The sequence below is a fragment of the Monodelphis domestica genome, chromosome 6, assembly GCF_027887165.1.
Source record: "Monodelphis domestica isolate mMonDom1 chromosome 6, mMonDom1.pri, whole genome shotgun sequence".
NCBI lineage: Eukaryota > Metazoa > Chordata > Mammalia > Didelphimorphia > Didelphidae > Monodelphis > Monodelphis domestica.
In genome coordinates, this window is record NC_077232.1 from 43,412,879 (window position 1) to 43,435,205 (window position 22,327).

General features: G+C 40.9%; 1 protein-coding gene across 2 annotated transcripts in view; it reads right to left on the reverse strand.

Moving 5' to 3' along the window:
• Nucleotides 1-841: 841 nt before the first annotated feature.
• The window catches only part of QSER1 (glutamine and serine rich 1), an 80,084-nt gene continuing 58,598 nt past the window's right edge, over nucleotides 842-22,327 (reverse strand). For both annotated transcript variants that reach the window (XM_016423472.2, XM_056801972.1), the window contains 9 exons: nucleotides 16,548-16,858; nucleotides 14,698-14,814; nucleotides 14,048-14,181; nucleotides 13,294-13,508; nucleotides 11,340-11,477; nucleotides 9,784-9,881; nucleotides 6,831-6,980; nucleotides 5,204-5,299; nucleotides 842-4,398 (listed from right to left, as the gene is read on the reverse strand). In XM_016423472.2, coding sequence (XP_016278958.2) covers nucleotides 4,258-4,398; nucleotides 5,204-5,299; nucleotides 6,831-6,980; nucleotides 9,784-9,881; nucleotides 11,340-11,477; nucleotides 13,294-13,508; nucleotides 14,048-14,181; nucleotides 14,698-14,814; nucleotides 16,548-16,858 — 1,400 coding nt within the window. In that variant the 3' untranslated portion in view covers nucleotides 842-4,257. The remainder of the gene's footprint in view (nucleotides 4,399-5,203; nucleotides 5,300-6,830; nucleotides 6,981-9,783; nucleotides 9,882-11,339; nucleotides 11,478-13,293; nucleotides 13,509-14,047; nucleotides 14,182-14,697; nucleotides 14,815-16,547; nucleotides 16,859-22,327) is intronic.

Sequence of the window (22,327 nt, forward strand, 5' to 3'; positions counted from 1 at the left end):
CAAGTGCCAGCAGAGAATCCCTCAGGGGCCATCTAGCTTTGAAGTTCAGAGCCAAACGATGAGATTTGCCTAAAAGAGCCTTCCTTGCATGAGAACTGCAGGAAAAAAGAAACAACTAGATACTAACAATGCAACTTAAGAGAGTAACTCCAGCTCCAAGGGGGCCTCCCCAGTCAAGAAATGAGAGCTGGCAATTAAAAAACCTCTTGGTGGGAGAAAACCTAAAACCACAGAATTTCTAACAATTGAACAAAATGAAGCAGATAAACCGTATTGTACATTTCTATGATCTATTTTAATCAAATGGCTATGGCTAATGGGAGCAATGCTATTTTCCCAAATGTAGAAAATATCCTTCAAAATAGAAAAAGTATATATCTGTGCAAATAGTGAAAATTTTAAATCAACAGCTCCATAGACCTGTTATTCCAAACAATGGGATTATAATATCTTGTTACCTTGAAAAGCAAGGAGCCAAAAAAACCAAACCAAAACAAAAACTCAGTAGATTTAATGCTAATATTTTCATTTTTTTTAAAAAGAAGTGATATGATTGCTCTAATTATGTAGTTTTAAATAAAAAATACAGGGTTAGCAGGGTTCCACTATGCCTATGTAGTAATACTTGGGGTAAGAAGAATCCTTAGGATTTTGAAGTGCAATTTAACTTAAACAACACTAGTTCAATGTTCTGAATTTTTCTATTATAAGATTGTAACTATGTTATTGATAAAACTAAAATCAAGACAATTAAAGTTCGAAATTGTGGCTCACTTTTCAATGCAATTTAAAAAGATGGCTGCTTGTAAAAGAATAATTCACTTAAAAGAAAAAACAAATACCCAGAACATATTTCAGTTTTATTGTTTAAAAATTGCTTTCATTTTAATGAATTAGTAACATCAAATGTGTATTATACAAAATTGTCCCTTCACATTTCCATACATAGTATCATGGACCACTTGAAACTCTGGACTCGAAATGCATAAGGTTCCTTAATATCTGTAATTTCAGTTATTGTCACATAAATAAAAGGTGATATCCAAAAGCATGCATTCAACATTGATGCAACAAGGTGTACATCGTGCAATAATGTACAGCTCGGTGCATTGTTTTTGTGCCACCGACACAGTTGGAAGCAATTATCCTAGGATTTTTTTTTTTACATTCTATTGGACAAATCGCCTCACTAGCAAGCTTTTCTACTCCAAGAAGCGGAAACAGCTTTTAAAACATACAGATGCAATAAATGTTCTAGAACGAAAACACCCAAAGCAGCTTTCAGATACATTATCAACCACTTAAAAACCCTGCTGTTCCATCGACTTTGAGGCCATCAAAGTCATAGCTCAAAATGGAGCAGCTTTTTCCAGGGGGGAAACAATTTTTTTTTGCATGTTTCAAGAACTCAGTATTTTCTCTGAACAACAGAAAGTTTTTTATGCTGAGGAAAACTGAGAGTCTTAGAAAATTTATCTATTATCCCTTTTTGATTTTAGGGGTTAAAAGAGAATTCACTAGTTTATGAAAAATATTTTTAAGACTTTTCTTCTTCCCAGGATTACCCTATTTGATCTTGCAATGAAAAGAAAATAATGAGCAATTGTTATTGTCACCTTCATATGATGACTAGAAAACCATTAAAAATTTATGACTTCACCGCAGGATCAAGAAAAAGGAGACTATGCTAAGATGAGGGGAGAGAAAGGGGGGGAGGGGGGAAACACCACCTCTTCTCCCACCAGAAAGCTGAAACAGAAAAAAAAAAAGAACTCAAGCTATCATCATAAGCCTTGTCACCAGCATCCTTTCAGAAAAGTTAGAAATTGGTACTCAACAACATTTGTCTTGAGTTAGCAAGGGGGATCATAGAGAAGCAACACTTAGGGTTCCTTTTCCTAGGACGTGAGAGGAGGAACTTTTTGTTGTTGTCATTGAGAAAGACTGAGATGTCACGACTAGAATTCTCAGGGCCTCCGCAGGCAGCATATTGCAGAAAGAGAGAACTGATCTCTAATCTTGTTTTTCTGCATGCCGTGGGAAACAGTACACCTGTTTTATTCAAGTGACTTAAGCTGCGAGCACATGGCTGAAAGGGAAATGGATGTCATCATCTTCGTAGGAAACATAAGATTAATTTCAACCAAGACAAAGTTAAGCCTGATTGGCCACTTTTCAAGAGCATAACATGAAGTAATTTTTACCTCTCCTTTGAGTGTTACATAAATGCAGAAATAAAAGGTTTGACTAGAAATGCTAAACGAGGCTAATTAGGATGAATAATGGAAAGGCTTACGTTTGTGAATAATGGCATATCACAAATAGATTTTAACTTTTTTAGCATCAATATAATTTTCTACTTTGAATTTTATAAATGAGAGAAACCAGTTCTGTCCAGAGTCAATACTACGAGAGGGAAATATGGCTGCTGTCTACATACGCATTATGTTCCTCTCCATTTAGCATGAATTAGTTTCATGATGCTCCTGCCTCTGACATTCTGTACCTCTCAAATAGGAGTCCAGGCGACCTAAGTCCAGTAAGCATTTAACACGATGTACTATTTTCATGGTAATAAACTATCTTAAGAAGGTTTTAAGAAACTTCCCGAAGCAGAACCTTTTGCCTTGCCATGAAATACACTGTTTTTTATCTTGTGGCCAATTGTGTATAAGCATTTAAGTATTATTGCTTTAAACATAACAAGGATTCAAGACTAAATACTGATCCTCCCCTCCCCCCGTGCTACAGGTGTTTTGACAGAAATCAAATTGCTTGTCATCTTCAACTTTAAGCCACATTTACTAAGGTTTTAAGTATTATATGTTAGCCTGTTAACTCATAATCAAGACACTAGCAATGGCTATACAACCACGTCCTTTTTGGGCACTGAGCAGTAAGACTGCTTTCTTGGCAGGAGTTAAGGCACTAAATGGTGGTAAAATAAACAAAAGCATGGTAGTTGACCATTTCTATAAAATCTTAAAAAAGGGAGATAGATAGTTGAGTGACTCTAGTAAATCTCTTCCAAACAAATAAGGCATCTGGTTGACAAACAAAAAATAAACAAGAATATTATGTTGAACCTAATACATTCACTGTCTGAGCAGAACTATTTGAAATGTCAGCTATTAAAACTAAAGAAAGCTACAAAAAAGCATGTTATAAAGGTTGGAAAGGCACCAAAAGAACTCCACCACTTCCAGTTCTAAGAATGATGTAAGCTGTGTTCCACACTGCATCTAATAATCAAGTCATTTACCAATTTGTTAACCAGAAAGTAAGCCATAATTAAGCTTTCGTTTTAATAAATCAGTTAATCAAGTGCTAATTTAGTAAGAAATTTATTTTCCTGTGTCTGCAGTGTCTAACACAACTACATTTATGATGCAAAACCAGTCTAGTATTGAATGCATGTTCTGGTTAACACTGAAGCAAGTCTGTATAAACACAGTTACCTCAAGATAGAGAGTGTACAATAGGAAGTCAACATAGAAAGGAATAAGGTTTACTGGAAACAATGCAAAGTGTATTACAAAGATATATGAAACAATTATAACCACAATATTTTCTCTGTGAAAAATACAACTATTAGTGAGATAAAATGTACAATTGAATTTTTTCCAAAGAAAAAAGAATATAAAGGAAAATACTTTTCTTCAAAACAGGGAAAATAGTATAGTTCATTGTTTTTCATTACAATATAATTTGACACAAAAAAGCAGTCAAAGAATTGCACCAATTCCACATCCAGTTTCCTGAACATGTCTAGAGTAAAAGGAGTCCATAAAGCAGAACATGGTCTCTGGATCTGATGATGGCAATATTCTCTTACAGAATGACACAACACACTTAGCTGTTTACAAAATGTACAATACTCTCATTTTGGTGGCCAGATGTAAATGCAAATATAAGCTTATTTTCACCCTTCGCTGTTGTTTAGCTAGAGGTAAGGAAAACTAAAGCATTTAAGTGTTCTCTGTAGCAGTAAAGAATTATATTTAGTGCATGCTTTATTGTTTTTCAAAAAACATTTCGAAAATAACTGTTACCCAATAGTTTACCAAAATAGAAAAATCATTCATCAGGATAAAAATGTGTTTAACATTTAGGTCCATTTACAAAGGACTAATTTTCCTCAGCAGAAGCCAAGGTGCAAGTTCCCTAAATGAAGAAGATATGCATTGTCTGAAGAACTAGAAATTCTTTTTGAATTGTTTTTCTTCCCGCATGTAGAAAAATGGTTTCGGAAAATTGTTATGAACATTTTTGCTGGACGTAATTCAAAAGTTCTCCAAACTTTTCAAAAAGATCCTCCACCCAATTTACATTTTTCATACAGAGCTGCACAATTTCCTCCTGTCCTAAATCTTCATTTTTTTTTTGCACAGATGAAATCTGAAAGGGAAAGACTGTCACATTAATTTATATGCATGGCTTTATGATCTTTTTTTAATATTACAATAACGCTAAGGTTTATTCTTCAAATATTTTAAAATAAATTCAGCCCCAATTTCATGCCTGCTATTAGTATGCATAAAGTCTTCAAACCACTGTTGGACTTGTACCAGACTTCAACACTCTTAGCTGGATGTGACAGAAACAGTTAAAGCTATTCTATGGCCACATTTAAGTGAATCTGATCTGGTGGAAGGTAGTGCAACTTCCCTCCTTAAGTGTGATTTCTTAGCAAGTTCAATGTACTCTACACCTCAATGCTTATACAAGTTTTAATTCACATTCATTCCATGGCAATAAAATAACATTCGTTACATCTTTCCTGAGATCAGCTAGTTAAGTACTAAAAAGAAACACTACTACCAGAGCTGTTACTATAGGCAACTTAAAAAGGCTCACTTGTGGGTAGAAAAAAGTGAAGTATCATTTGTCATGTAATTGATAGCACCTATAAAAGCTTGAAAATGGCACCAATTAGGATGCATTATGGCATAAAGCAGTGGACCAAGTGGGGTTCAGGTTGAGCCAAAAAAAGGGACAAAAGGTAGAATCAGAGTACCTGTTAACCGAAGATAATCCCAAAGTAAATTTTTTGGGGTCATTTTTGCCCCTCAAAAATTTAATAGCTTTTTTAGCCATACTTATACTAAAAGAAATCACTATTAGTTCATCTCAATTAAAGTAGATGATTTTTTGAAAAGTATAATAAATTTACAAGTGAAAAATAAATTAATAGATTACTTACCTCCTCTTTACATGTCAGATAAATATGGTATTTGTAATGATGAAGAGAATGATATAAAGAATACAACTTTATTTTTTCTGGATCTACAGCAAATTCCTATAAAAAATTTAATATGTATTTCACTGAACAAAGAAGTACTTGAGGCAAGAATACTTTTACAAAAGTTGTGAATCAGGCTCTCATCTTCAATTTTGGAACTGACTAATTTAGGAGAGAAGTCACTCATAACCACTGCTGACTAAACAAAAGGCCAATAATAAGCACACTTCCTAGTTTACAATGAGAACGGACACCAATCTTTCCCCTGGCAGCTGGCTAAGGAGGAGGAGGATATAAACTCCCCAATGATGAGAAGAGATTGCCCTCGGGATCCAGGTACAGAAGCCCAAGAGATCCCTTTAGTTTTTGAAAGTAAAGGAAGGGGGAAGGGGGAGAAAAGAAGAGGGGAAGTGAGAACTGAGAAGGGAGAGGGCTCACAGGGACAGCCTTGGATTTCTTGGGAAAGCAGGAACAGTAGTCAAACAGTGAGAGAGAAAGAATCAGCTGGAGGTGGAACAGAGGGAAGGAGGTTTGAAACAGTCAGTCTGGGGGACATGCAGCCCTTCTCCATGTTCTAGATGAGAAAGCAGAAGACGAAAAGGACACACGCTTAGGACTGGGAGATCAAGAACACTGTTAAGAGGGGTGTATTTAAGTTTGGAAGATGACATTGTTGAGAGGCTGGCTTACTGGATGAAGTCAGGAGACCGAATTAGAGAAGTAAATAAATGTGGTAGCCGAATGTTTGATAAACACTCCATTCTAATTATCTAGTAAACGCTGACAGGAGGGAGGACTGACAAGTAGCCTGGCTAAGATTAGGACAGACCAACTGCTCACATTTTATGGCGGCCCTCAAGAGAGTAGCTTAAAACCAGAAACTAACAGTTTGTACTACCTTTTGGGGAACGGCTACACAATTAGGTTACAGGAATGTACTTGGGTATTACTGCACTATAAGAAATGATGAAATGGATGGTTTCAGAGGTAACTAGAAAGACTTCTATGGTAACTGGCACAGAGTAAAATGAACAGAACTAGGGAAGCAATTTATATAATGGCAATAATATTAACTAAAGAAAAGCCATTTTGAAAGAACTTTGAACAATGTAATGATATGATTCTACAGGACTAAAGCTGAAACATATTCCCTCCTCCCAGAGATGTTGCGCTTAAAATGAAAAAAAAAAAGGGGGGGGGAGACATCTTTTGGATATGGCCAATGTGGGAATTTTTGACGAATATGTTATTAGATTTTTTTTTCCTTTTAAAAAATTCTTCAGTGAAGAAGGGAGTGGGGTAAAAATACTATTAAAGTAAAACTAGGACAAAATGGTCAAAAGTAGGAGGAAAGGGCATTATATCAATGGAGTCAATTGGGCTTAGGGGAAGTGAGGCAGTGAAAGAGGGAAGATAAGAAGAACAAGAAAAGGGAACTTCTTGGAGTTAAGAATCTAGGAAAAAAGTGGTACTTTTGAGGGACAACCAACAAGATATACAATGGAACTAGGAGGAGAAGCAGGTAACAAGATTGGGGCACTTGAGTTAGAGTTAAGAGAAGAAAATAGTTCAATCAATTTACACTTACCTGTGTTGATTTAGTGGTTGATTTGGAAGTTCTAAGTGTTTTCTTGTTATAAGATTTGCCATTCATTTTGATTTTAGAAATAGATCCTCCACTTTTTGCTTTAGAGTCCCGAGTAATTACTGTTAATTCAGGAAAACTTTCCAAAGCATTCTTTAAAACAGAGAAACAAAATAAATGATATTTGAAGGGAAACAATCAGAACTTTTAAAAAAAGAGCTAAAAAAGGAGCAGAGATTGAAGGCTAGTTTTAGAATATATAGTTTTAAAAATGGGCTGGGAGAACCAAGTAAACTCCACTAGGAATAAAATAAAATAGGCTGCTTCAGGTACTTGCAAAACACTGAGTCCGATTATAGGCTTTTATGCCTAATATTTGAGGTGAGATTCCAGCTAGTAATTTCTAATTTGGATTCATTTGTACTTTCAGAGCCCTCATTTTCTAGTCCAGGCCCCGTGGCTTTTCCCCCTTTGGGGCCTTGGCTCAGGGCACATCTCCCTTGTGAAATGAGGGAGTTTGAGAAGATGGCTCAAGGTCCAATGCTCTGAAGAAACCCTATTCCTTTGTATTTATAAATTTATTAAATCAACATTCGTATGGACTAGAAAGGCCAGACTATCACTAGTAGGCTCCAACCTCCAGAATCACTTATGGCCTCTTTGCTACAGTCTTCCAGCTTGACTCGCATGAGGGGGGCCCACACTTTCTGATGCAGGCACCCCATAACCTAAGTCCCACCTCATTCTGGAATAGACCTCAAGCTGGAAAAAGCCACCGAGTCCTGGAGGGGAATTCAGGGGAGTCTCTTAATTCCCACTTCGCTTGCCTCCCCAAAGATGACCACCGGAGCCCTTCAGAGGAGCCCCACCAGCACAGCACAGAGCCGCTGCCCATCTCAAGCGTATGAGTGGAAGCTGAAGGCTATCCATGGTAGGGAAGAGGGCAGTGATGCCACCCGCTGGGTGAGAGCTAATGGGTACATCGTGGGCCCTTTTAGTGCGACTAAAAGGAGGCTAAGAAGCTTACAACAGCTCAGCACCATCGGGGTTGAGGCTCTCAGAGTCCAATTAGATACACAAACCATTCCTTGACTCCATCCAAGGCCCGTTACTCACACCACCTTGAGAATTCCAGGACTCTCTCGTCCAGACATGTAAATGTTTCCAAAAGCCCAGAACTGTGCCCTGAAAACTCGGCATGCTTCGCAAACAAATATTTTCCCTTGAAAAATAAGAGGAAGGGTCCCAAAGTTTCTGCTTCACCAAACATTAGGATTCATTGCCTAGAATTAACTACTAATACTCCCTACTCCCTATTTGTTTTTTAAAAAACATGTTCTTCCTTTTATTAAGAAAGTACTATAGGGGGCAGCTGGATAGCTCAGTGGATGGTGAGCCAGGTCACCGGGGGTCACTTAACCCCCATTGTCTAGCCCTTACTGCTCTTCTGCCTTGGAACCAATACACAGTATTAATTCCAAGATGCAAATAAGTGTTTAAAAAAGTACTGTACTGCTTTTTATTTTTTATATACATTCCCTATTTTAAATAATTTCTGAACACATTTTTTTTCATCTAATACATAAAAGAAATTTAAAGATTAAACTTTTTTTAAAACCCAAACCCATTATTTCAATCTTAGAATCAAAACGATATAGTGGTTCAAAGGCAGAAAAGCAGTAAGGGTTAGGGTTAAGTGACTTGCCCAGGGTCTCACAGCTAGGAAATGTCTGAGGCCACATTTGAACCCAGGACCTCCCCTCCAGGGCTGGCTCTATCCACTGAGCAACCCAGCTGCTCCCTAAAGATTGGTTCTAAAATTTAAACTCTCTTTATAGCTTCTTATTCCCCTGGTTCCTTTTAAAATCAACTATTTTTTTTCATTCTGTCAAATGTAGACAAACAACTCAACTACTGAATGTGAAACTAAAAGAACCTCTAGAGTATGGAAGTTTAAGGCATTTAGTCAAATGACCAGAGTGCTGGTCAATCAATTCTATAAGGAATTAGGTCAAGTGAAGGATGGCAGAGACAATTTTAGCTTAAAAGAGTCTTCTGTTTTCAAAATGGAAGTTAACTAATATTATGTGATACATTCAATCCAACATGTTCTAGTTTTTGTGTGTGGTCCTGCAGTTTCCCCAGCTGACACTTTCCCATTCAGGGCCTTAGAAATCCGGGTGCTCTCAGGGGAAGAAGGAAATAAAAGAGAATTTGTGAGGGTCTAATGTCAGAAAGAGGAATTTTGAGAAGCCCCAGCCTGGGGAAACCTCCCTCACCCCACATGGCTCCTGCGCTGCGCTAATAGGGTGGTCCGAAGGCTGGGGGCAGGACGGGCAGGTGGGACCACAAGAGGGCCCAGGGCTCCCTCCCACACATTTGTGTAAGAGGTGGGTGGCTTCTATTCAGACCAACACAGCCTAACACATAAACACTGTATCAAAGGACCAGCCCGGCCTGTGGGAAGAGCGTGGGCCTTGGCTTCCAGCTCGCTTCCTTGTCCCAGGGCCTACCTCTGACCCAGCCAGGCTCAGACCCCCTGAAGGCCTTCCCAGTTTGGAGTCAGGAAGACCAGTGTTCAAATCCCACCCGCAGACACCCCTCTGGGCCTCGGTGTTATTGTCTGTAAATTGGGTATAGCAACAGCCCAGCCTTGTGGGAGAAGCCCTGGGTCAGGGAGGATTCTCCACAGGCCCCCCAGTGCATGGCCTAGCCCCCAGCTTCATACACACTCTGGTACACTCACAATTTCACTGTACAGGTGTGCATGCACGCATATAGGTGGAAGAGATTTTTATCATGAAATGGTCTTTTGGGAACCTAAAGCTGAACAGGAGTCATCTGGCAAAGGCAGAAGCCGGCTCCTGGAGGGAAGAGTCTGTGACTGCCTGCCCAAGAGGCCCGGGTCCGTCTCGACTTTAAGGCCTCGCTGGGGAATGTCGTGCTGAGGAAATACCTTGAGTGGCGGATCCAAATGCAGCTTCAGAAGAAGTCTTCTTCTGTTATCACTCAGCATACCATCGATTTTCTTCATGTGAGGCAAAAGAAGCTCATCTGAAATAGCAGAATGTAAGTTTGGTTATCGGTTTTGAAAACACGTAATATGCTGAAATAGTAAAAATAAAGAAGCTTCAGGGAAAACAATGACTTGAGTCAACTCCCACCATTCAGAGCCAAGGACTGACGAGACTATGTGCGCAGGTCGCTTTCTAAAGATCGTGTTTTTGGTTCTTACTGACTTTCACAGCCCCTCTGAGATTGCCCAACATACCATTCCCTTTCCACATCCCCGAACACTACCCCTTACACTTAAAAACAGAAAACACTCCGCAAAATAGCGGCCCCTGCCGGCTCCACCCCCCCCCCCCCCCCCCGGGAGGAAGAGAGAGCGGCCGGCGAGGTTTTCCAACAAAGCCTCGAGGAGGACCTCTAATAAGCAAGTAAAGGAATCAGGCCATCGGCATTCTGGTCGTGCCGGGCCTCTAACAAGACGGGTGCCCTGGGAGGAGGCACTGAGCCTCCCCGCACTGGGCCGCGTCATCCGGGAAAGGGGGTGGAAGGGGAGGCTGCCCCTGAGATCGTTCTCCCCTCATCACCGGTCTAGGAAGGAAGGAAGGAAGGCAGGAGCACGCCTTTTACTGAAGCGACGGCCCCGGTCCCAGCACCAAGAACAAGATGGGTGCCAAACTTTATTCACGAGAGATTTTTATTGGCTGCTCAAAGCAACCACAAGAGGGAGATGATGCAAGCAGAAAGACTCTGGTTCTCCAGATGGAGAAACTGAGGCTAGGAGCAGTTGCATCAAAAGCCCCAAACGATCCAGTGGTAGTCGGGGCTCCAATGGAGGGAGGCTTTTTGATTCAAATCTCTGGTATCTTTGTCAGATAAAGTAAATGGTGCCTGAAAAGCAGTCCTCAAAGATGCACTCATTTATTTAATAGCAGATAAATGACTTCAGAAGCCATCGAAGGTCAGCTCGCAAACACGTGTGGAAGTTCAGGTTGAAACCCAACTATAACCCGGGCTGGGGGCTCTGACGAGCTGCTGACTGAGCCGGCCGGGAGGTCTGTGACAGACGCAGAGGCGATGCCTGGAGTCTCTACACGTTTTAGACAAGCTCTAGAGCTTGCCAGCTAGGGGAGACAGGGGCAAAGGGGCAAAGGGCAGGAGCTGAGGGGAAAGAGAGTCAGACACGGACTCCTCCTCAGGGCGAGGGGGCCGGGCCGGGCTCAGTGCTGTCTGAGAACAAGTCGTCCTCCTTCCCGCTCCCTCCACACTAGGCTGTCTCTCCTGTGCAGGTACAGGGTCCCGCTCAGGGTAAGACTGCTGGGGCTGAGCCATTTGGGCCTTTGCGGCGATGTTATCGTTGACGGTTAACGGGCCAAAAGGCCCCGGCAGATCCAGCAGCGCTGGGTCCCTCCCAAGAGCCGGCCTTTCTGACCGAATGAACCGTCCAAGCAGAGCAGAGAAGGCCCCGTGTAGCTCTGCCCAGGCTCTCGGCCCGGCACGTACCGTTGCTCTTCTCCAAGGCCTGCATCGTGTCCGAGTCTAAGGCGATGCTCACGAGCAGCTCCACGTAGCTCCTGAAGGTCTCCTTCATCGCTCTCGTGTTCAGAAACCGAGGGATGGAAGGAGTGGGAGGGTCACCCTCTACAAGACAGAAGCATTGCTTTCTCAGTGAAACGCTCACGCCTCAAGCACTCTGCACTTACCCTTCAGAGTCACAGCCCTCAGGACAAAGGGCAGCCCCGCTGCAGAGGAGGCGGAGGAGCCGCCGGGTGCCCCTGCCCCCCCAGCCTCCCCCATCACGGCAGCCCTGGCGCAGCCACATCAAATGGGATAATACAAGCTCCATTTCCTAAGCACTATGTTCCAATGGAAGGGCCAAGTTTTCCAAGGCCCTTCGGAGTGTCTCATTAGAACGTAAGAGGTCCTGGTCACTGCTCAGGAATTCTTCCCTGTGAAAGGGAGGAGGCAGGAATCTAGGGTTACCCAATGGTGACACCTAGTGGTCAGTCAGGTTTGTTCAACCTTTTCAGTCCTGTCTGACTGGGAGACCCAGTTACGGTTTTCGCCTGGCAGAGGGGCTGCCATCATGGCCTTCTTGGCTCCATTTTACAGTGGAAGAACTGAGGCCAGAAGCTGAAGTGACTTGCCCAGGGTCTCCGGCGAGGAAGTGTGTGAGGATGGATCTGAGCTCCGGGAGAGGAGCCTTCCTGACTCCAGGCCTGGGATGGAACACGTGTACCACGAGCTGAAACGCCTCGTCTGTGCCCTCCTCGGAGGATCAGTGCCCAAGCCGAACCTTTCTACAGAACGGCTGCCAATCTGCGTGCGCAGCACCGGAAGGAGCTGGGACTTCACTCAGAGACGAAGCCCTTCTCCACGCCAACTGCCCTGGGCCTTCAGGGGGCCGGACCCGGCCTACCTGGGGCAGCGACAGAAGTCTCCATGGAAGAGGCGGCCGTCTGGGGAGGGCAGGAGAACTCCCTCGACAGACCAGGACCTGTCCAGGTGGGCTGCAGCAGAAGGGCCCAGGGTTCTGGGGGCTCCCAGGGAGGAGTCCCAGGCAGGGGAAGGGAGAAGCTGCCCTCCAGGGGCCTGGCAGGGATGGAACAAGCCATCACAAAGGCTCCGAAGGGGAAGGAATGCCAAAGGCTGGCCAGGCCAACTCTTGATTTGATGGGGAGCTCCAGGAGACCTTTACAGGCTGTGGGGCCCAGAGGAAGTCACTTCACTGTGAAATCAAGCGGACAGAGGCCGCAAGCCCAGCACGGGGGAGGACCAAAGGCGCTCTCCGAAAGCACTCTGCTGCACACCTAGGGCTACTCTAACTGTTAAGGGAATCAAGGAGGGAGGGAAGCTGAAATCTGGAACCAGGGAGCTGCACGAGAGTACAACAGGGAGGCCAAGTGTGGTGCTGTGTCTCCATTGCGGGGCAGGCCTGGGGGAGAGCCACGACACCGAGGCCTGCAGTCACACTTGGCCAGCAAAGGAGCTTTGAAGAGGCCTAGTTAGTGCACTGAGGATTTCCTTAGGCTCCCTGCGCAGTGAGGCCTGGAGTCCGGAAGACCCAAGTTCACCCTGACCTCCGACAAAGGAGACGCCCTGCAAATCACTTACTGTGTCTGCCTCAGCTTCTTCATCTGCAAAATGGGGACAATAACAGTAGCACTCTCCCAGCGAAGAGGAGGATCAAATAAGGCACTGCTTGTGCACACTGCAGCTGCTCTACAAAGTCTAGCTACACAAACACGAATCCCCTTTTCTTCTTCCCTCGAGCGGGTACGATCCCCTGGTCATGGGCAGTACAAGAACACGCCAGCTCTCCCGGGGCCAAGGGCAACCATTTTCCAATATTTAATAAGAAGTAAAAAATGCTAGAGTGAGTAGCAATGGGAGGGAAATCCCCTTTTCTACCATGTGTGATGGCCTCTCAGAACCACCCTGTCCCCCTCCCCCTCACCATCCTCCTCGCTGCCACTCGTGTGGATCTCCGGTGAGGAATCAGACTGGGAAGACTCTAGCTCTTGCTTCCATTTCTTCCGCTTCTTTGGCGGTGGTGGCTCAGCCTTCATCTTTGGCTGCTTCACTTTGGATTTTACAGAAGAGACTTTTGTTGTTTTTGGTGCTGGAGGATCGGGAACTTTACTGCTAGTACTTGGCTTCGAATGAACAGCTCTAAAACGTTAGAAGCATTTGCGTTTCATTAATGCACAAATTCTACCAAAGGACTTGGGAAAAAGGTTCCTGCTCACTCCATCAGTCGTCTTATTGTGCTGAGGCAGGACTGATTTCATCACCTCTTGAGCAACTTTAAGAATCTGATTTAGACCCGAAATATCTCTAATAGTGATTCCAATGCCTTTCTCATTAGAATTCTCTTTTAACCATTTCTATTCAGCATTCAATTAAGGGACTAATTATTTGAGTTCCTTCATCCGTCAGGTCCTTGTAGGGAGCACCCAACTCTTACAGGGTATCCCACGACCAAAACGCCTGACAAAAGACTCCACAATAGGCCATAAATTAGGCCTGGCTTTAGCTTTCCAGCTCCAGGAGAGAGCAGTGAAGGAAGGAGGGAGACAATCTAGATCATATAACTTCAGAAAACTTTCATCTTTAATAATAAAAACTTAGATCAATATTTCACTGATTTTATTCTGCTACCCATTGTGAATGATAGGCCCTGCCCAATATTAAGGCAAGAAAAGAAATACCTGGATGTTGGCAAAGGGTGACTTCTTGGCTTTTTGGAGCACACTCTGACAAATTCCTTCTTGTTGGTGTTCTCGATGAACTTTACATATACCCGTTTGTATTTACTCTTTGCATCCCCAAAATATCCAAGATACTGAGGGGAAAACACACATAGATGCCAAATTGTGTGACTATTCATTTCTTTGTAAAAAATAGACTAAGACGTCAAACAAAATATTAAGTTACTTCAATGAACATTAATCGAATGTTGAAAATGGCATGTTAAAAGTTTATATGCAATTTAGGAAGGGAATTGCTATCACTGGTCAGGCTTGCTTCAGGCTGGGAAGGAAGGGGCTATTGCTGACACATTCACTGCTCTAGGAGCCATCAGAGGGAATGTCAAAGAGCATATCACACAACCAAAGGGCCATTATCACTTGCTTGTTTAGACATTTAAGAAGACTTAAATTTCTGTACCCTTTCTTCAAAAGCAAAATTATTTGTCTGTGGAAAAAAGGTTACCAAATGCTTTTATTCCATTTAACTCAGGATATCCTAACAAAAATTCATTCCACAAATGTAAACTACAGAAAACATTGTTGAGTCTCATCCATTACTTTTCTTGAGCAATGATCATTCAAAATGGATAAATATTGATTCTACTTACACTGTTAGTAGCAGCAAACTCTCTTTGTCCATCTCGAATTTCAGGAACAAATTTTTGCAATAAAGCTTTTTGTACTTTCCAGATGGCTGGAGGTTCATTACCTGTTTTTAAAGCCACCTTTAAGACAGAATTAAATCAAAATGAATGGTTTGATTTTTGAAATCATAGAATCTTGAAAATAATCAAGAGTTAAGGAATCTAACCTTCCATCCAATATAGAAACCTTTTTATCATATTCTTTATAGATGACTCATCTGCTTGAGAGATTATTACTACCTCAAAAAAGAGTCCACTAAATTTTTTGATTCATTAAATATCAAAGTTCTTGGTGTTTAGTTGATATTTGCCTTATAGCTTCTACCACATTGGTCTTTAAGGAGTCACAAACTGTGTTAGTTTTGGTACAGAGTAATATTGTAGTATATTTATAGAGAAGATTATCATTACATACAAAAAGCCTTCACATAATAAATAAGATTTTTATTTGAATTTTAAAATTGATAAATACTTTAAACAAATTCTGGTCACTTGGATTTTATAAACAGACATACTTTTGTTTTTCCCACTCCTATACCATGTTGATTTCACCATGACTTATGATTTCACTGGCAGAGGGAACTTATGGTATAAAGAACTCTCTCTGGGGCATGGAGGTTAAGTAACATGTTTGTCCATGGTCATATGTCTAGTACACATCTCAGCTTGACAACACTTGAACCCAGGTCTTCCTGACTCCTGGGCTGGCTTACTACTTAACTAGGTCAAGCTGCCTTTGATACACTTTCTTATCATTCTCAATAATATTTTTAAAAGTTTTATTAATGCTTTAAAAAAAGTCACTGTGGTCATTTCCTAATACCTCCCACTCCCTGCCCCCTAAACTCCCTTTAAATATCACAGAAACACAGTTTATCAAAACAAAGCATCATATTAAAGAAAAGTATAAAGCATATAATCTTGAGATGGGAATATACCTAACAATATAACTGTGTAACCCAAACCATGGTACTGCCAAGCTATAATCAGCAAGAAAATAAGGTAAAAATCAGATTTCTTGAGTACTTTTATTTCTAAATTACATTTAGTTCATTATTTTTATTATATTTTTGACAAAATGGAAAGTATAAAATGACACATTTAGCTAGTTAAATCTCAAAGGATGAAAATAAACCTTTGTATTATTTAAAATATCTGGAAATATAGAAGAAATGCAGCCAAATTAAACAAATATTAATTAAGTGACTACATTGGGTGCTGGGGACAAAAAAATAACTATGGAGTCTCTTTTCAAGAATCTCATAACTAAGGTATTTGGGGAGAGGGGAGGGTAGGACAGTTATGAGATGGAGCACAAATAAGTACAATTCAAGGTGCTTTATTAGGAGCAAAGGACAAAGTAGAGATACAAGGTGCTTCAGGAAAATGTGAGGAAGAAGGAAATCAGGGAAAGCTTCATGGGGGGAAGGTATATCATGAGATATACCTTAAAGGAAGAAAAAATTTAAGAGATATAAGGAGAATAAAGGAAGAGGCTGTGGGACCTCATTACTAGCCTAGTTTGTCTGGAAGAGAGTGTGTGATGGTCAGCCATGTGAAATAAGGCCCATAAAGCAGCTTGAATTCAGACTGAGGAAAGAAAGGCTTCCATGATAGTCTAAGCAGCCAGTATTTATTTTATAATGACAGGGAGCCTTGAAGGCTTGCCAGTAGGGAAGCAGCATAGTCTAATCTATGATCCTGAAAGTGGCTCTGGAGAAAAGTGGGTAGAGGTGGGAAGGCTGCGCAGGGATGCCCCTCATCTTATTTCAAGTTACTGCAATCACGTCAGGTGAATATCGGTCTGTGCTCACCCTCAGGTTCTCCATGTCTTCTACCTTCACAACGTATTCATCACGTTCTCTGTACTGGCCCTCTCCGCCGCTGTCTGTGTCCTCCTCTTCAGTATATCCTTGGATTGCAGTGGTTTCCTGTACCTTTGCTAGCTGGTCTGAAGGAACCCCATCGAGGCTGAGGCCCGAGGGCTTTGGGGGCTCTGCTGAGCTCGTGTTTTCTGGATCATTTATTGCTGGGGAAGTAGTGTGTAAAGATTCTTGCTTAATAGCAGCATCAGGAGTGGTGGCAGCAGGAGTTGGAGCTATAACAGAGGCTGCCTTTATAGCTTCTGAAATGAAATAAAGTCAAGAGGCACTATGAATATTTGATTTCAAATCCCTTCCTTGTGAGAAATTAAAGCACTTTTGATTTACAATGAATGACTCATTTTTACATGCAGGTCTAACTAGACATGTAACACCTGAGTAAAAAAGCCCAGAATGGCCTGATGTCCACAGCTTCAGAGGTACCAAAAGCTCATCATAGACCTGGAAAAGGGACAGCAGGTTGGGACAGACAGGTAACAAAATACATCCAGCATGAAAGACAATGTGATATGAACCAAGGTTTACATGGTGGATCTAAGAGGTCAGCATAAAGAACAGTAGATTAATGATCTGGAATCCTGGCTCTATTATTTAATCCCCAAAGAATTTTGACCAAGACACTGAACTGTTATGGGCTTCAGGGTCCTCAAGTCTAAAAGGGGGAAAGCATATGAGATTATCTCTCTGACCCCTTCAAATGTAAAATTCTATAACTTCATGATTAGAATTTAAAGCCACTGTAGTAGTTGGGGGAAAATCGAGCTTGAAGGGATGAGTGCTGAATCTTATATTTAAGAAAAATCATCCTCTATGACAACTCTGGGAAATTGTTTTTTTAAATGAAGGTGATGGTCATGAGCCAAGTGTAAACTGCTTAATATTGAAGTTACACTGCCGTTAAGTAAATGTGGGATGTGACAGTGAGCCCCAAAGTTATGAAGGATGATGGTCTTCCTATTATCTTTGTAATTTAAAACCATTTGTTTTTAATCTGTGCCTTGTGACACAAAGGGTCTGGGCAAAGGGTTAAGGGCATGTAGCACTGTCTAGATGGCAAGGAAGCAATGGAGAGAATACAGAGGATGGAGAAGAGTAATCTAAAAGTGGGAGGGTAATGCTAGTTAATATTTATATAGCACCTACTATATGCCAAGCACTGTGCTAAGCCCTTGGGAGCATTAAGACAACAGTAAACCAGTCTCTACCCTACAAAAGCCATAATTCTGTTGGGGAATAACAAGTATAAACATAGCTATATAAGATGCAGATATAATAATGATGATAATAGTAATATTTTAAAACACCTACTATTTACCAAGTACTTAAAAATATTACCTCATTTGATTATTTTATTTTTTATATTAGTTTATCATCCCCATTTATAAATGAGGAATCTGAGGCAAATAGGCTAAGCAACTCAGCCACAGTCACATGGTAAAATAAGTGTCTAAGACTGGATTTGAATGCAGGTCTTCCTGAATTCAGACTAGACACTATCTGCTGTACCACCTAGCTGGTATAAGGAACTTTAAAGGTGAAGGTACTAACAACTGTAGGATATGACATGAGAAATAACTAGAAAGGGTTTTTGAGTTGATTAAGTCTATTTTCTTTAAAAGATATTTTATTGACATGTATACTATTCTGTGTTTACCCAATTTACTTATGGTTTCCTTCTTTATGTTTAAGTCTTTCACCCATTTTGAATTTATCTTGGTGTAGGGTGTGAGGTGTTGATCAATTCCTAATCTCTCCCACACTGTCTTCCAATTTTCCCAGCAGTTCTTATCAAATAGTGAATTTTTGTCCCAAGACCTGGGGTCTTTGGGTTTATCGTATACTATCTGGCTGAGGTCGCTTTCCCCCAGTCTATTCCACTGATCCTCCTTTCTGTCTCTTAGCCAGTACCAAATTGTTTTGATGACTGCTGCTTTGTAATATAGTTTGAGGTCTGGGACTGCTAGGCCCCCCTCATTAGTGTTTTTTTTAATTATTTCCCTGGATATCCTTGATCTTTTGTTATTCCAAATGAACTTTGTTATGCTTTTTTCCAAATCAGTAAAGAAATTTTTTGGGAGTTCCATGGGTATGGCACTAAATAGATAAATAAGTTTGGGCAGGATAGTCATTTTTATTATGTTGGCTCGTCCTACCCATGAGCAGTTAATGTTTTTCCAATTGCTCAAGTCTAGTTTTAGTTGTGTGGCGAGTGTTTTGTAGTTGTGTTCATATAGTTCCTGTGTTTGTCTTGGGAGGTAGATTCCTAGGTATTTTATTTTGTCTAAGGTGATTTTGAATGGGATTTCTCTTTCTAGTTTTTGCTGCTGAGCTGTGTTGGAGATATATAGAAAAGCTGATGACTTATGTGGGTTTATTTTGTATCCTGCAACTTTGCTAAAGTTGTTGATTATTTCAATTAGCTTTTTGGTTGAATCTCTAGGATTCTTTAAGTAGACCATCATGTCATCTGCAAAAAGTGATAACTTGGTCTCCTCCTTGCCTATTTTGATGCCTTCAATTTCTTTTTCTTCTCTAATTGCTACTGCTAGTGTTTCTAGTACGATGTCAAATAATAGAGGTGATAATGGGCATCCTTGTTTCACTCCTGATCTTATTGGGAATGCATCTAGTTTATCCCCATTGCAAATGATATTAGCTGATGGTTTTAGATATATACTGTTTATTATTTTTAGGAATGACCCTTCTATTCCTATGCTTTCTAGTGTTTTTAATAGGAATGGGTGTTGTATTTTATCAAAGGCTTTTTCTGCATCTATTGAGATAATCATGTGGTTCTTGTTGGTTTGCTTGTTAATGTGGTCAATTATGTGGATGGTTTTCCTAATATTGAACCAGCCCTGCATCTCTGGTATAAATCCTACTTGATCATGGTGGATGACCCTTCTGATCACTTGCTGAAGTCTTTTTGCTAGTATCCTATTTAAGATTTTTGCATCTATATTCATTAGGGAGATTGGTCTATAGTTTTCTTTCTCTGTTTTTGACCTGCCTGGTTTTGGAATCAGTACCATGTTTGTGTCATAAAAGGAGTTTGGTAGAACTCCCTCTTTGCTTATTATGTCAAATAGTTTGTATAGTATTGGGATTAACTGTTCTCTGAATGTTTGATAGAATTCACTGGTGAATCCATCAGGCCCTGGGGATTTTTTCTTAGGAAGTTCTTTGATGGCTTGGTGGATTTCATTTTCTGATATGGGATTATTTAAGAATTCTATTTCCTCTTCTGTTAGTCTAGGCAGTTTGTATTTTTGTATATATTCATCCATATCACTTAAATTGGTATATTTATTGCCATATAATTGGGCAAAGTAATTTCTAATGATTGTCTTAATTTCCTCTTCCTCAGAAGTGATGTCCCCCTTTTCATCTTTGATGCTGTTAATTTGCTTTTCTTCCTTCCTTTTTTTAATTAGATTGACCAGTACTTTGTCTATTTTGTTTGTTTTTTCAAAGTACCAGCTTCTTGTCTTATTTATTAAATAGGTGAATGACTTAAACATAAAGAAGGAAACCATAAGTAAATTGGGTAAACACAGAATAGTATACATGTCAGACCTTTGGGAAGGGAAAGACTTTAAAACCAAGCAAGACATAGAGAGAATCACAAAATGTAAAATAAATAATTTCGACTACATCAAATTAAAAGGCTTTTGTACAAACAAAACCAATGTAACTAAAATCAGAAGGAAAACAACAAGTTGGGAAAAAATCTTCATAAAAACCTCTGACAAAGGTTTAATTACTCAAATTTATAAAGAGCTAAATCAATTGTACACAAAATCAAGCCATTCTCCAATTGATAAATGGGCAAGGGACATGGATAGACAGTTTTCAGATAAAGAAATCAAAATTATTAATAAGCACATGAAGAAGTGCTCCACATCTCTTATAATCAGAGAGATGCAAATCAAAACAACTCTGAGGTATCACCTCACACCTAGCAGATTGGCTAACATGACAGTTATGGAAAGTAATGAATGCTGGAGGGGGTGTGGCAAAGTAGGGACATTAATTCATTGCTGGTGGAGTTGTGAACTGATCCAGCCATTCTGGAGGGCAATTTGGAACTATGCACAAAGGGCGATAAAAGAATGTCTACCCTTTGATCCAGCCATAGCACTGCTGGGTCTGTACCCCAAAGAGATAATGGGGAAAAAGACTTGTACAAAAATATTCATAGCTGCGCTCTTTGTGGTGGCCAAAAACTGGAAAATGAGGGGATGCCCATCAATTGGGGAATGGCTGAACAAATTGTGGTATATGTTGGTGATGGAATACTATTGTGCTCAAAGGAATAATAAAGTGGAGGATTTCCATGTGAACTGGAACAACCTCCAGGAAGTGATGCAGAGCGAGAGGAGCAGAACCAGGAGAACATTGTACACAGAGACAAACACACTGTGGTATCATCGAACGTAATGGACTTCTCCATTAGTGGCGGTGTAATGTCCCTGCACAATCTGCAGGGATCAAGGAGAAAAAAACACTATCCAAAAGCAGAGGACAAACTGAGGGAATAGAAACACCAAGGAAAAGCAACTGCCTGACTACAATGGCTGAGGGGACATGACAGAGGAAAGACTCGGAGCGAACACTCTGATGCAAATACGAACAACATGGCAATGGGTTCAAGTCAAGAACACATATGATACCAGTGGAATCACACGTCGGCCACGGGGGGGGGGGGGGGTGGGAGGGAGGAAAAGAAAATGATCTTTGTCTTTAATGAAAAATGCATGGAAATGATCAAATAAAATACTATAAAATTAAAAAAAAAAATAAAACAGTGAGTGTTTCCAGATTAAAAAAAAAAAAAATAAAAGATATTTTATTTTACCAAACATATGTAGTAACAATTTTCCACATAAGTTTTCTGACCATATATGATCCAAATTGTCTCTCTTCCTCCCTTCCCTAGATAGAATGAGCAATTTGATCTGGGTTATATGTATATTATCATGCAAAACATTTCCAAGTTACTCTTTTTATAAAATAATCATATAAAACCAACCCCCCCCCAAACAAAAACACAAATAAACTAAAGTGAAAAATCATATACTTTGATCTGCATCATCTGACTACAAAAATTCTCTCAGGAAATGGATGTTATAAATCCCTCAGAATTGTCCTGGATCCTGTATTGCTGAGTAGCTGAACATCACACCCCATTGCTGTTACTGTATATGAAGTCCATCCCCCACCCTACTCCTTCCTGGGGTTCTGCTCATTTCATTCTGCATCAGTTCATGCAGGTCTTTCCTGAGCTGAGGATGTCTTCAAAGAGCCTGGGGGTTCCATGAGGCAGAGGAGAGAGAGGCCAGCCCTCCAGGAATAAGATGCCTATACAAAACTCCCGACATGGGAGTGGGCAAGGAGACCAATAGGAACAAACTGTCAAGTACATGAAGAGGAAAGTAACATGAAGACCGGAAAGGGATGGAGTTTATATGTGATCCCAGAGGTAATAGGGAGCCAGTGGAGTAGGAGAGGGAGTCACTTTAAAGGTTGTAGAATGGAGCAGAGGCAGACTTGAGCCAGGAGAAACTACAGTGGGCTGTCATAACAGTCCAGGGAGGATGGGAGAAGGGCCTGAGCCAAGGAGGTGACCTGTGGGGAAGGAGAGAAGGGGGTGCATACAAGCAATGTTGTGGAAGCAGAAATAACTGCATGGGCAGCTGATTCTGAGGCGG